The following is a 15,753-nucleotide window of genomic DNA, read 5'->3' as shown; positions in this document are numbered from 1 at the left end:
ATAACAGATTAAAATGCACAAAGCATAAGCATGACTAAAATATTTTTAAAAAGGCGTAAGGCAGTAGAGCATTGATTATAGTACTTTATACGTAAGCTCAAATGAAGAACTCATCTATAGTACGTTATAAACACTTTCATAATGCATTAAAAAGCATCCACAATGCATTATAATGGTCAGAGTAAGAATTGCTATAAAAAGAATTACAAGGGAGTCTATAATGCATTATAGATGAAAGCTTAGTTCAAAGCTTTTAAAGAATTATAATCAACACTACGATGCTTTATGCTTTTTTTTATAAATATTTACAGCCATGTTTATAATGCTTTGTGAATGCATGACAATGTGTTATGAATGTGCTCATAGATTTTTATAGACATAGCGTTCACTTTTCCTACTTGAAGAATACATACAGTGAAGGAAGGCAACACTTCGCGTATATGCAAAGTGTGGTTGTTTTTTAGCTGGTTATTTTTTTTACCTTCATATTAAAGTTTTTAATATATGAGATATTCCCGAGACTTACCTTAAGGTACTGGATATCCTTGGAGGAGCTCAACTCAGGGAGTCCTGCAGCCCGCATTAGGGAGAATAAATTCACAAACAGGGTTCCATTTCGACAAAGGATCTTGTAGGCCAGCTCGCAGTACTCCCGGAATCTGAGAACACACAATAAGCAACTCAAGACATTTTGCACGATAACTGGAATAACCACGTTTGCAGACTGTTGAAAAGACCCCAAGAGACAGTGGAGGGATTTGCAAGATCCCGCATTCTAGGCTCACTCTATGACTCTATGCACATTTTGAATCCAAGCCCTGTTCTATGGATGAAGTTTGCATGTTGTCCACTTGTTTCTTATGTTTTTATTTTTAACAACTCTTAGCTATTAATTGAATCCCCTCCAAAGAGCTTGATGGGTCAAATGGCCTCCTTTCGTTTGTAAATATCTTATGTTCTTGCTCTAGATCAATGTTTCCCAACTCTGGTCCTCAGGGACCCACAGACGACCCACATTTTTGTTCCCTCCCAGCTCGGAGTTGCAAAAGTTAAAAATTACCTCTCAAACTTCTCGCTGTTATTGGTTCTTCCTTGCTGAATTACATGAACAAAGTCATAGGTCAAAATGAATGGCACTCGTTCTCTATTGATGCCAAACTTGCTCTTAAAGTTTCCAAGGAAGTGTCCAAAATCAATGTGAAACAGCTGCAAAAGACAATGCTTAATTTAAAGAAAAGTCAATAAAACTGAAGGTAATTAGCATTATTATAATAAGAATTGTTAAATACACAATTTTACTCAGGGAATGAAAATTATTTAGCCCCCAATTGTGGATGTTACCCTTTGACCTTTTATGCTACTCAATGCAACATCAATCTAATGTACAATGTTATGGTAAAAGAGTCAGTAGTGTTACAATAAAATAAAAATTTCAGTCAATCGCACCTGGCCCGTCTCCCTGATCATTATATTGTCACTATGTCTGTCACCAATTCCCAAAACATAAGTGGCTACACAGTAGCCAGCACAGGATAGAGTGAATTCCTCAATGGCTTGATCCAGTTTATCTCTGTAAACAAAAGGGACAAGAAGAAATCTAGATCAGATATTTTAAGCTGCCGTGTTGCCCTGAGCTGACAGTCCTGGATCCATCTGTCTGTTTAAAGGTGAAAGTTGAGCATATTCCCAATTGCATCATTTTATATTCACTACTGAGGTGACACTTTTACTATAGCGGCACCTTCTTAGATAAATTATCCACTTACGTTTTTTTTGTTAATGAGCTACGCAACAGTGAATTATGATAAATATGTAATATTCAAATATAATTTTAATGCTTCTGAAGTATAACAGAAGGTCCACAGAGTGCTTATCTCAAGTCAAACAAATGCTCACCCTGGATTTTTGGACTTCAGCCAGTTGAGCAGAGCGTCCTTGTTGAACGCCGCAGTTGCTGCGTTATTGCTGTTGTTGCGCTGAATGTTGGCGATGGTGTCTGAGTTCTTCACCACCTCGATCAGGCCTGTCTTGTTTCCAGTCGAGAGACAACCATAAGGGATCATCCTGCAATCCAAAAAGGAATGAAGAGACCAGAATTAGGAATTAAGTAAGCTTCCCAAGAAGCAAAGTGGTAATATCTGAATAGATAACTGTAGTATCCAAAACACTAACCTCAGATCCAATCCCTCTTTTTTCCAAAGAATCTCCATCAACTCTATCATTTGGAGAGTCAACATGTCTTGTCGAAGGTCTGAGGCAAGAGAGGGCGTTGAAAATTGATTTAGGAATAAATATCAGCCAGGAAACTCCTGGAGCTCAAAACCTGCATCTTAAGTCTTTGCCTTTCATAACACGCAACCTTCTGACTCTTACATGCATGAGCCAAGCCCCCTAGCCCTAACCCACCCTACCCCAACCTGGATAAAAAAATTCAGGGTTTCCACCCCATCCATGGCAACTCCTGGTTAACAGCATTCCACAAGAAATAATCCTATCGAAAAACACAGATAGACACTAGACCGTCTGTGGATCTGTCCAATTCACCTCTTTCCTGAATAAGCCTTTTTGAATTCCTGCCTGCTGCTTTTGCCCATTATCCCTCACATTCACCAAGTTTCAATTGTCTGAAATTGTACAAATCCTTCTTTTAACCAAATTAAGTGGATTTCACAGGTGAAATCAATTCTGGATAATGGCTTTTACATCAATGCTGCATACATCTAATTAGACAAATACCACACACAAATACACATATATGAATAACTAATTCATAGATTTATCCATCTTCTGTAACTGCTTGCCCTGTTCAGGGTCATCCGGCGCTTATTAGGTGAAAGGCAGGGAACAGTCCAGGATGGGGTCCCAAATAACAATAGTTTTGCTATTTGCTATTTTAACTTAGATGTTCAAGTGCTTCAGGGTATGAATAAGGTTAGGGTTAGTATGTGTTGCATATGTTTGTACTCCGGGCCAAAAGAATATGCTTTGAAAAGTGTCAGGAGAATTCAAGACAACAAGGCTCCTTCTAGGAGGACAATTAGAAGAAGGTTGTTTCTAGCTGGTTTTGTGTCTAGAAAATGCATGAAAATACAACTTACTGCTCTCACATCAACAACAGAATTCACTTTTTGGCAGCGTGTGGAATGTCTGGTGCTGAGTGATTTTTAGTATAGTCGTATGGAGTGACGAATGATGGTTTGAATAGAGTGCATCTCAACCACAGTAAAGCATGACAGAATAGGTGACATGGTGTGGGAGCGTTTTCAGCTGCTGGTGCTGAATCATGGTGAAAAGTCAATCAATGCTGCTGAGTACAGGAGAATATTGCAGAAAGGCTCATTCCCACAACAGAGAAGCTGTTTTCAGAGGAGGGACAATCAATATTAGTTATTTTTCAATACAATGCTCCTACCCAAACTGCAAAGACCACCAAGAAGAGGCTTAAGGATAAGTCCATTAGGCTGAACTTTTGGCCAGGTCAGAGTCCATATCTAAACCCTATAGAGAATATTTGGTCTCATATTAAATACAAACTAACTGTGAAATGCCTTTCCACTACTGATCAACTGTTTGAAGCCATCAAAACGGAAAGGAATAATACAGACTCAATACAGGCTATCAATGTTTATGGAAGTCTAATGTAAAGCCTTTCTTATATAAAGTTATTGTATCTACTTTATCTATGTATTTTCCAAAAAAAAAGATTTGTTGTCAGAACCATGATACCATGAACTAAATGTCTTGCAATTTACGCTGGCTTGATCTCAGAGTATATATATATATATATATATATATATATATATATATATATATACACACACACACACACACACACACACACATATAAATACAGTTTCTTACCATCTCCATTCTTGAATATAATACCAAGTGGTTCCCCTTGCACCTTGTGATTCTTGTAGACCAACCAGAGAGGCTTCATCTTAGAATCCATGTACTTGCACATGTCTGGACTATGGAACACAGTGAAGGTTTATGATGTTATAATAATGTTTAAAAATACTCGAAACTTACAGAAAATGTCTGAAAATACTAGTCAGGGTGCTTACTTATGTTGCCAAATACTCAATTAATTTTTCAGACATTTCATAGTTCTGAATAAAATAGTGAAATAGCATATAGTTAACTATACCTATCAGAAAAACTCAGAAATGACATGATGTAACAAGTGATAAGCACATTCATTTTCTTCACCTGCACCATAATCAGTTTTATAAGACTGAAGTGCGTTATGCCCATTGACCCAGAAAAGACATGAAGACCAGGCTGCCCAGCTCCACACCTCCCTGAACATCCTGTCTCTTTAGCCTCATATAGACTATGCAGTTTCAGCAATCATATAAGTTTATTGCATTGCCACTGCATGCGACACCGATCTAATCAACTTGGGTACGACATTAAGCTTGTATGTATGTAGACCGTACAATGACAACACCTACTGAATCTTAGGCTATGACACAAGTCAATATACAAGAATTAAACGTCATCAGTGCTGGTTGCTTAGCAGACGTAGGTTGTGAGATGGTCACGCTAATTTGCTGTCATTGTCAAAATTTTGTCCCATCCTTTTTTTGGTCACAAAATCCATGGCAATGTTCATGTTGTGGGCAGTAGTGGCTAAATGGGTAGGGAAGTGAACTTGTAATTGAAAGATTGCAGGTTTGAATCCCTAACCAGCAAGGCACCACTGAGGTACCCTGAGCAAGGTACCGCCCCCTAGCTGCCCCCTGCTATGTCACGTTGTTATATATGGGTTAAATGCAGAAGACACATTTTGTTGTGGTGTGTCAACAATTGATCACTAAAATAGAAAGCGTTTGGACCTCTCTCACAGTGTGAAGTAAGTCTACTGTTTTGGAACCAAGACCATAGATATTGCCACGATTCTTTATCTTTTGTCTGGGACAGCCAAAAATCACATGATGTACACCAGCCTAACTATTATAGCATCCATCCCTAATTGGAGTTACTAAATTGCCTGTAGGAGTGCATGTGTGCGTGAATGGTGTGTGAATGTGCCTTGCGATGGGCTGGCCCCCCATCCTGGGTCGTTGCCTGCCTCGTGCCCATTGCTGCCGGGATAGGCTCCGGACTCCCCGTGACCCAGTAGGAAAAGCGGTTTGGAAAATGGATGTTTTTGGACCGTGGGGGGAAACTGGAGTACCCAGAGAAAACCCCACAATGACATGGGGAGAACTTGCAAACTCCACACACATGTGACCCAGGCAGAGACTTGAACCCAGGTCCCAGAGGTGTGAGGCAGCAGTGCTAACCGCTGCACTACCATGCCGCCACTATTATAGCAATACATAAGAAATAAAGAAAATATAGACCAGTAGAACACCTATTCCATAGTCATAATCAATGCTGTACTTTTCAAGTCATAATCAATGCCGTACTTTACTAAGTTTACTAAATTGAAAAAAATCAGATACATCACCTAAGTAATTTAATGTATTCAATTGACCATGTAATAAAAACGCTATGCATCAAACTTGTCACTGTGATACAGCGCGATCAAATCAAACTAAACCCATAAAGAATACACACTTAATAAAGACCATCGCCGCACTACAGCAGGCTGCACATCAACAAAAGTGTTACCATAAAAGGTAAGTTAGCAGCACTGAATTAAATTAAAGTTAAATTAAAATCAGTTAAGGGATGACAAGAGCCAGGCACAGAAATACTGAGGGATGTGGCTCAATTTATTTCTGAGATCTGTGCTAATTGCAGTACTGCTGCACACAAAGGTCACGGCTAAGAAGGCTTATCATCAGCTTTGGTCCAAACACATAAAAAAACAAATTAGCTGATACTGGAATAACTTATGTACTTGTAATCATCATCATCAATATCAGTCTAAATAACAGATAAAAATCTATCAACAACTGAGGTAGATAACACTATAAGATTACAGATTTTCTGTTTTACCGGTGTGTAATGTGGAGATACAACTACGACTACTAAAAGAATAATTGGGAGTTCAACACCAGGGGGCACTGTGGTAATTAGAAAGGCAAAGGATGCAGAGGGGACAGTTGTGTAGTACAGTGCCTGCAACGAGCAGCTAGGAGCTTAATCTCCGCGGTGGACAATTCAGTATTTACTATACTGTACTATACCCTCTAATACCAACAAGCCATACTCAAGGCATAAAAGAGCAAGGCATCGTGATGCGGTGGGACAACTCAGCATTGTCCCAGGCCACACAGCTGATGTGGAGAATTTATCCAAAGCTCCCTGCATTTTTAAAATGCAAACAACTGAGCAGAATCGGGATTGAATTTTCTAAAACTATGCTTACTGCTGCCGTGTGGATATGCAATTAAGCATAAAGTAAAGGGAACACTTGTTTTTAAAACGTTGTAAACATAGTATAAACAGACAAAGCCGGACAACCAGATTTTGCTAAACTACTTGGTAAAATACCCTTTTACAATCTGGTCAAAATTAATATCTTATTATTGACAGTGGATAATTATTTAATTCAGATGCAGTATAAATATTAGCACATTTTAATTCTATCCCAATCAAAACGTCTGTGGTTAATGTAACAAAACATAATGGAGTCCCACCATATCTCAGAGAGGATGAGGCTTGGATTGAGGGGTGACAGCAGATCTGACAGAGCTTCCAGATATGCTTCTTGCTTGATGCACACCTTCATGTCTCCTGTGGTCTGTGTCCGGGTGCCCTTCTGAGAAGCTGACTTTACGAAGTCATTCAAGGATTTCATCTTATTTAAAGCTTCATTCTATTGGGTAAAAAAGAAAAGTCAAGTGAATCAGCAAGACATTTTAGACATACAGGCGCTACACTATATTTTTGCTAATAAATACAATACAAATACAAAATCCTGAAATCAATTAAATAAAAAGAATCATTTGGGCTGGGGCATGTATTACCGATAATACATGCAAAATCAGTAAGTAACGGCTAATGATTTCAATAAGTAATAGCTGGAAGGATTCTGTGCAGCGACCCATTATCCAAGAACTCCAGTCCTGGTTTTATTTAATAAACACGAGTGCATCGTGAGTGTTAACTCATACAGGCTATAAAACACTTTCTGAAGTGTTGCAATTTTTTTACAAGTCTAGGAACCTGCGAAAAACTATTTGCAAACAATGTCAGAAAATTCCTCCCTTTTCAAGAAACAAAACAAACTTGGATAATCATTTTAATAGATGGAAACCTTCTGCTTGCACGAGCAAAGCAAAATTATCAGGGACAGTTGGCACAACATCTAATTTTGGGAAAAAGGTTGAGCGATGTTGATGTAATGACATCGCAAAAAAAGACATGTAGTGATGGATGGTTTGACTATGAAGTTACCAGAGGGAGAGTCTTTTAATAAATTAACCACAGCATTAGCCCTAGACACTCAAAGACAGCATTCAAAATGATGTGGAACGATGTGGAATGACTGGAGAACAAGATGTAAGCATGTTAAATAAAATAATTACATACTGAATTGTACAATGAAGTGTGGGTGTGCAGTTTTAAACAAAAACAACTACAACAATAATAATAGTAATAATAAAATAATAACAAATTGTTAATAAGTCTTGCACATTTTTTATCAGTTTTTCCAAATATTATTTCCCCAGCCATAGTAAATCATGACCAAATTCATAAGCAGTTTTTCTTTGTCTGAGATTTTTACTGCATAAATGAAAGAAACAATTAAAAGAAACATTCTGGTAATGCTGTATGTCCAGGTCTCACCTGTTTCATTAAAGCCTTCATGTGGTAAATGCTCCCCCGACAGTAGGCCTCCAGAATGAGCCCAAAGCACAGGCTCACTGATGGGACATGCATTTCGGACCTGCAGAGATCACAGCCAGGCTAAGTCAACTACCACCGTTTCCATTCCCAAAAATCACCGGAAACTATGATGGCATCTGCAAGATCAAATTTTTTTAATTCAACATATTATTTTCTCTAACATATTCGACGTCTGGGTTTAAATATGACATAAGCTAATTTTCCAAAACAATCAGTGACCCGGGCTAGCAGACAGACACTTAAAATTTTAAATTACACTCCACTTTGACAATAAAACAGTATTGCATCGATAGACATTGAAAGATTAGAGGTATTTTTGTCCGGATGCCAAGAGGATGAAAATGCATGTGAGAACAGATAGAACAAATCAGTCGTCATTATTTAAACACTCTTTACATTATAAATGTACCTTAAATGCCAAAACAAGAAATGTCCAATCTTATTGTTGGAAAGGGATCTTTGTAGGAGGAATTTTGACAATTCGCAGTCAAGGTAAGGCTCATACTTCAGGACTTGAACCAGCTGGAGCAAGTACTGGAAAAGCTCATTATCACTGAAAAAGAACAGAAGAATATAGATTAATATGCTACAAATTAATATGTCTGTTTTTACGCACCTGTATTTTCAATGTCACACATACAAATTATATTACTATTATTATTATATGTGCCCTTGAGAGGTAAAGTGGGCTATCCCACATTTTTGACCCCTACCCCATTTTTATTGAATATTTTCAGTTGGATAAGTTGTTATTATCCAAGTCACACCTCTGTGCTACCTATGATATATATCAATTGTAGGGTATAGGCACACTGATTTGTTTTTTTAAATTTCAACTTTGGAGCTCATTTTCTCAAAACTTTGTTTTTGTGGGATAGCCCACGTTACCTCTCAAGGGCACATATTAAATTATGCTACAAATTGGAATCGTGTGCTGTCTATTTATCGTCCTGTCTATTATTGTTTTTGATTCTGTTACTGCACTTTGTGGTGTCTTATGTTGGGATAAATCCTGCCAACTGCCTTGTGCAACTGCACAAATCATGCAAAGTTTACGCCTCTGCACTATTTATTATCTCTGCACTATTTATGTACTGGCTGTTTGCACCTTGCACGCCCTGTTACTGTGATGTTAAATGTACTATATATACGTTACTATATGTTGCACTGGGGCCATGGAGAAACGTTGTTTCATCACTCTTTGTGCATGTATGTCACATGATCATAGTTTAATCTGTGGTCCCTCCTACATCCTATTTTGCTTTTGTGCCGACTCACTTTATTGTTAAATGAATAACTGAACGAATTCTTGTCATATACATTAAGTGGCCACTGTATTAGGAACACCTGTACACATGCTCCTTCATGTGAATACTTAATCGGCCAATCAAATGTCAGCAGAACAATGCATAAAATTAAGCTGGTCTTGGTCAAGGGCTTCAGTTAAGGGTCAGATCAAACATCAGAACGGGGAAGAAATGTAATCCAAGGGACATGGCTTGGTGGCTGGTGCCAGACAGGATGGTCTGAGTATTTCAGACACTGCTGATCTCCTGGGATGTGCATGTAGAGCAGTTTTAGAATTCACAAAGAATGTTGTGGGAAAGAAACAAATCCAGTGAGTGGCAGATCTGTGGGTGGAAATCAGCCCTGTGTGTGAGAGGTCAAAGGAAAATGGCAAGGCTGGTTTTGAGCTGACAGGAAGGCAGTGACTCAGCTACTATTTACAACAGTGGTGAGCAGAAACGCATCTCTGAAAATATTGAACCTTGAGGAGGATGGACTTTAACAGCAGAAGATCACATTGGGTTCTACTCCTGTTAACTAAAAAGAGGAATTTGAGGCCACTCAAATTGGACTTTTGAAAACTGAAAAAAGGGCACCTGGTCTGATGGAATCTCGGTTTGAGGCCACTGCAGGCTCACTGAAACTGGACTTTTGAAAACTGAAAAAAGGGCACCTGGTCTGATGGAATCTCAGTTTGAGGCCACTGCAGGCTCACTGAAACTGGACTTTTGAAAACTGAAAAAAGGGCACCTGGTCTGATGGAATCTCAGTTTGAGGCCACTGCAGGCTCACTGAAACTGGACTTTTGAAAACTGAAAAAAGGGCACCTGGTCTGATGGACAATCAGTTTCTGCTGCGATATGTAGAGTGCAGGACCAGAATTTGGTGTTAAAAGCATGGATTTATGGATCCATCCTGCCTTGCGTCACCAGTCCAGGCTGGCGGTGATGTAATGATATAGGGAATGTTTCCTCAGTCGAGTATTGCTTAAATGACACAGTATCTGAGTACTGCTTAAATGACACAGTATCTGAGTACTGCTTAAATGACACAGTATCTCAGTACTGCTTAAATGACACAGTATCTGAGTACTGCTTAAATGACACAGTATCTCAGTACTGCTTAAATGACACAGTATCTCAGTACTGCTTAAATGACATAGTATCTCAGTATTGTTGCTGACCATGTCCATCCTTCTATGGGCACCATTTACCCATCTTCTAATGGCTACTTCCAGCAGGCTAATGTACCATGTCACTAAACAGAAGTCATCTCAAGCTGCTTCCATTAGCATAACGATGAGTTCAGTGCTCTTCAATGGTCTCCTCAATGAATCTGACAGGGGAAACAGGAGAATCGGCACTCGGATGTGCAGCAGTCAAATCTGCAGCATCTACATGATGCATGAATATGGTACAGACTCTTTAAGGGGTGTTTCCCGCACCTTGTTGAGTCCATGCCTTGAAAAAATGATCCCCACAGCGTCAAAATGACAGGTTTTTGTTGCATTGTCAGATCATTTGGTCCCCATAATGTAATGTATACCTGGACCCCACACACACACACATAAATATATATTCATGGTCATATATCATACCTGATAGTTAATTGTGGTGTAAGCACTATAAAAAGTTTGAAAAACGTTTAATTTGATGGAGTCTCCCTACCTGAGCCTTCTTAGACACCTTATTGTGAAAGAGCGCACACTGGGATCTGGGAAACTGTAATCCAGGAGTTCCAAGGCATGGAGAGCTGGGAGTTCAGGCCACAGTTGCAGGAGACTGATCATCTAGGACGAAGTACCCCAATTCATGTTAAATATCTTATTATACTGTTTCGAAGGCAAGCAAAAGTGCTCAAATGTTACTCAAATTATAATTTAGTGATTTGAAAGAGATAACCAAAAAAACGCATTGCAGAGAAAAGAAATCAAAATATAAAATAGGCACATTTTCATATGTAAGCATCAAGAAGAATCTGTTGAATGTTGACGGTTGAGATGCACCTGCGCTACATCTTCATGCTTGTTCCATTTGGTGATGAGGAGCAATTTGGACAAACTCTCTGGGTATTTCTCAAACATTTCATAGCGTAGCTTCCATAAAATCTCCTTGTCATCCTCAAAAAACTCAGTGTAGTTTTTATTTTCCACTATCTCCCTCAGTTTCATGTGCTGCAAACGTTCAGGTAACATTTATTCTGTACATTTATAAAACACGTCAGACAAGGCAACTGGTTTCTATATGCAGTATAAGGTAGTAAATGACTAGCTCCAATACACTATTTTTCTAAAGATTACTATAAAAACTGTCATTGTTAATTATTTTGCTTATGTTCTTGCCAAAGTTGCTATTATTGCAGTTACTGAAAGAATGCTTAGAATAAAAAAAATTGATTAGCCTTTTATAAAATTTTTACTTATAAAAGTTTGGCTGTAAAATCATATGGATAATGTACTGAGGAATTATCATCCTCTTTGTTTCATGAGTGATCCATGCTTCAGTTATCAAACATAAATTTCTCACCTCCTCTTTCGTGGCTACAGCTCTGTTTCCGTTTATTCGGATGTCATAAGTCTGAAAGAATATCAGAGAGCATTAGGGGTTAATTTGAAATGTGATTATATATATACTGCAGTGCAAGCACATGTTATATTCATATTGATACATTTTCTGTAAAATTTTTATTTTAATCAAGACTACATAAATTCAGCATTTTAATTGTAGATTTTCCAAATTACAATACTGCAACGGTGATAATATCTGAAACCTGGGAACTGTAGGAGATCTGAGAACTGCTTGCTTAAAAAAAACACCAAAATATTGCATTTAGTGGCTATTTTACATTGATCTTTGTTGTGGAATTTACTCTGATTTAAGTGTATTTATGATGACAAAGCATCCATCCATCCATCCATTTTCTGTAACCGCTAATCCTATTCAGGGTAATGGGGGGTCCAGGGTCTATCCTGGAGGCTACAGGCATAAGGCAGCATAAATACCTTAAAGTATTTAACATATGCAATCCTACACACTCATAAATACCTTAAAATCACAGTAAATGCCATACAAATATGCCTTCGAAAAAATATGTAATTCTTTGGTAATTTGTAATCAAACATTATTCTATTCACTCATGACAAAGGATAATCCTGGTGTGGAAAAAATCATTTAAACATACTATGAGTCCATAATTCTGTGCATATTTCATAATCTTTCTACATAGTTTGTATTTTTGTTTTTACGCGACTCCCCCCATTTTCGGTAACTTGCATGATAACAGGTATATTTCATGTATTTATTACCTGACACCAACAATGGTTCTTTATCACAACTTGCAACATCTACAACTATACTAAACATTTCCCGTAATAAACAGAAAAATGCGACCAGCATGATGGAAGTACGAAGCAGACCACCTTGCTATGTGATGGATAGTAGATTGGATGCGGCCGGATATTCGGAAAGCGTACAAGGAGCCCCGCCGCACTCTCAGTGTTGGGATTTATTTCCACGGTACCCATTGGGTTCAAAAGTTCACTTTTGTCATCTGCAAATTTACAATAAGAAGCCAGTTGGTTATTTCATTATTCACTTAGACTATTTTTTCAGACAATATTGTTAAATAATGAAGAAGAACAAATGACCTGGCTGGTAAGAATCTTAACTGACAGTTATTACTAACCTGGATATTGCAAGTTAGAATACTTGTTGTATATGTTGGCCGATAATTTGCTAAATATATTATATAATAAAAATCTGATTTATAAAATGTACTATCTACAGTTGCTTTAAACCAGGGACGGATTACAGACCGGGCCAGCGGGGCCGCTGCCCAGGGGCCCTTGGGGTGCAGGGGGCCCGTGGGGCCCCTAGCCCAAAACAATTTGCAATGCTTATCAACAATGTATTTTCGTTTGTCTATTTTAGAGGGCCTACATTCTTTGATCCTCTGCCTACAAGGGCCCCTGACCCTATAGGGAGGGCGTTTGGCTGCCAAGGGCCCTTGAATTGTGGTGGTGGTGCTGGTGGTGGTGCTGGTGGTGGTGGTGGGGGGGGGGGGGGGAGGCTAGCAAACGATTTGCCCAGGGGCCCACACAACCCATAACCCGTCCCTGCTTTAAACTATTTGTTACAGCTTTGCTTTAAACTTAACTTTTTACAGCGTTCCAGAAATATGCCATTCAAACATTGATGGAAAAAAGCAAACACACCCATTGTAGTTTTAGGCACATAAACCTCAACTAAAATATTACAAACACTAATAACAAAACACTGAATACATTTAATTACTGAAAAAGCACGGAAGAGGACAGATCTGGAAAGTGCCTCTGTTTACTATCACTCACCAAAGCACACGCAGCATTTTTCAGAAAAAAAACAGAGTGTCTAAAGTGTAAAGTTGGCACCATTGCATTCCCACCCAGTGTTCAAGGCTTTTAAGGTTATCGTAAATCTTTGATGAGTACAGATAGCATGCAAGGGCATGCAAGAGCATGCAAGAACATGCAAGAACATGCAAGAACATGCAAGAACAGCTAATACTGTATTCCATTTCAAGAAAGAATATAATTTTTTAAAATAATAATAGTAACCTTCCAGTGATGAAGTGTTGCTTTTGTGCATAGTTATGCTTACATAATTTTCAGGAAGCATGAAAACTGAAAGACACTGTCGTACATAAAGTCTAGGTCAGGGGTCTTATGAACCAAGCAAGGGGGTAGTTACATGAAATACCATTTGTGTTTAACCATATATAAATATGGCAACAACAGACAAAGATAAGCAAAGATGTTTCTAAAATATTGGAAGCTATGAGTTATTAAATAAAAAGTATATATTATACAAACACAGTCAGTATCATAAAGACTATTATATTATATCATAATTTGCACAACTGGTCCAGTGTGTTCCATAGCTGACACAGAGCAGAGCTTGAGATGTTGGTCCAACAGACTTACCTGGTACCGATGGCCACATAGACAAGTTATATTCTCCAGTCTTAAGCTGGTCCTTGTAATCAAACACCATTGTATTCACCCATGACAATGGACAATCCTGGAGTGGAAAAATAAGAATTTACATGCAAATTAATCTGTAATGTCCTATCAAATATATCATATCAAATACTTTTAATATCGTAATGATTTAAGCATTTTTATTACCACACTATTTGGCAATACAGCATTAAGAGTAACTAATCCAAAAACACTTACTATGAAGGGGAAATGTGGTTTCTCGAAATGCATTATTATCTGCCATAATCCTTCTAATTATCCCAGGATGTTTACAAATATAAGAAATCTAAAACAAATATATCTATTAATATCTATACACTGTCTAAGTCAATTGCTGGAAGTATGAATTAGTGAAAGATAAAATCCCTCCGTTTTCTATTTAGCTCTCTGTCTTTCCTTTTCCCCATATTTGTATTATTCTGACTTATTGATGTTGTGATGTAAATAAAGCACAGCCATGTAAAGCACCTTGGGGCAGCTCTATTCCCGCTTATCTCAGTATGGGGTCAACAGGGCATATGGCTGGGGACCAATTTATGACCAACTTAGAAACAATCTATTCAGGTATTAATTACAAGGAAGGAACCAGCACAACATGGAGAAAAACACGCAATCTCCAGAGACACAACACAACGGCCAAGCATGAACAACAGGGCTACAGCATTGCTATAGAAAAAAGACAGACAGGAACTTTTACCCTGAAAGTCTTCTGTTTCGGAATAAAAAAGCTCACATCACATTTGAAAGATGGTACCGTTTGGTACCGTTTGGTACTGTGTGGCACCAGACATCACACAGGCCAACATTCCTAGTGTCTGCCCCTGGCTGTAACTGCTGGGCAAACTGCACATTTGTTAAAAGCCTTTTATACTCATATAAAAGTGGTAGTGGATGGACGGATGGATGGATGGATTTTTCCTAAACACCTGCTGGTGCTCATCTGTTCTCAAACTTACATTTTGCACTAACAGCGAATAATGACACAAGGTTCAGCAGAAACACATACAAGACACGTAGCGAGAGAAAATTCTTAGTTCCAATAACATGCAGACCCCAAACTTCTCTGAATAGTACCATCTGCGGAAAAGAGAAGTACAAATGGCAAAGTTTTACTGGAAATAATAAATATTCATAAGCATGTTTTCTTGGCCCTTATCTGTCATTCGTAATTAAACGGTGCCTTCAACAAGCACACAAACGCGTAAAGAAAGACACACAACACAAAATGGTTAAGGAAAAAGAATATATTTTGGGGTATCGCTATTTTTATATTCTTCCACTGTCTTCCCAATATGATTTAATAACGCAAAAATTTTTTTTATTAATTCCAGACCAATCTAAGAGAGTGTATGTAACGTAAAACTGAGAGTGGTGTTTTTAAACTCATGAATGCTGTATTAACTCACTGCTTTCTTGTTCTTCTTCTTAGTGGATCGAGGCTTCTTGCTCTTCTCCGTCACAGCATAGAGAGCGAAGCAGAGCCGGGCCATTCGCGGCAGGTCACACACATTGATGTCGAACTCCAGCTTCTGATCCCAGACTGGCTCTGAGCAGACGTTCACCTCGCTGCTGGTCACCACCTTACAGAGCAGCTCACTGCCGTGGAAGAGACCAGCCTGCACCACCAGCTGAGGAAAAGA

At 38.4% G+C, this 15,753-nt stretch overlaps 1 protein-coding gene across 3 annotated transcripts in view; it reads right to left on the bottom strand.

Moving 5' to 3' along the window:
• Positions 1-15,753, bottom strand: part of pik3cd (phosphatidylinositol-4,5-bisphosphate 3-kinase, catalytic subunit delta) — a 31,744-nt gene that overhangs the window by 1,871 nt on the left and 14,120 nt on the right. For all 3 annotated transcript variants that reach the window (XM_049023308.1, XM_049023306.1, XM_049023309.1), the window contains 15 exons: positions 15,520-15,741; positions 14,057-14,153; positions 12,515-12,645; positions 11,622-11,672; positions 11,102-11,269; positions 10,764-10,885; positions 8,219-8,362; positions 7,750-7,849; positions 6,597-6,775; positions 3,862-3,971; positions 2,173-2,251; positions 1,897-2,064; positions 1,447-1,570; positions 1,061-1,206; positions 527-659 (listed from right to left, as the gene is read on the bottom strand). In XM_049023308.1, coding sequence (XP_048879265.1) covers positions 527-659; positions 1,061-1,206; positions 1,447-1,570; positions 1,897-2,064; positions 2,173-2,251; positions 3,862-3,971; positions 6,597-6,775; positions 7,750-7,849; positions 8,219-8,362; positions 10,764-10,885; positions 11,102-11,269; positions 11,622-11,672; positions 12,515-12,645; positions 14,057-14,153; positions 15,520-15,741 — 1,974 coding nt within the window. The remainder of the gene's footprint in view (positions 1-526; positions 660-1,060; positions 1,207-1,446; positions 1,571-1,896; positions 2,065-2,172; positions 2,252-3,861; positions 3,972-6,596; positions 6,776-7,749; positions 7,850-8,218; positions 8,363-10,763; positions 10,886-11,101; positions 11,270-11,621; positions 11,673-12,514; positions 12,646-14,056; positions 14,154-15,519; positions 15,742-15,753) is intronic.

The sequence above is a fragment of the Brienomyrus brachyistius genome, chromosome 8, assembly GCF_023856365.1.
Source record: "Brienomyrus brachyistius isolate T26 chromosome 8, BBRACH_0.4, whole genome shotgun sequence".
NCBI classification, from domain to species: domain Eukaryota; kingdom Metazoa; phylum Chordata; class Actinopteri; order Osteoglossiformes; family Mormyridae; genus Brienomyrus; species Brienomyrus brachyistius.
The sequence above is the reverse complement of the archived record's forward strand: the minus strand, read 5'-3'. Positions and strand labels throughout refer to the sequence as shown.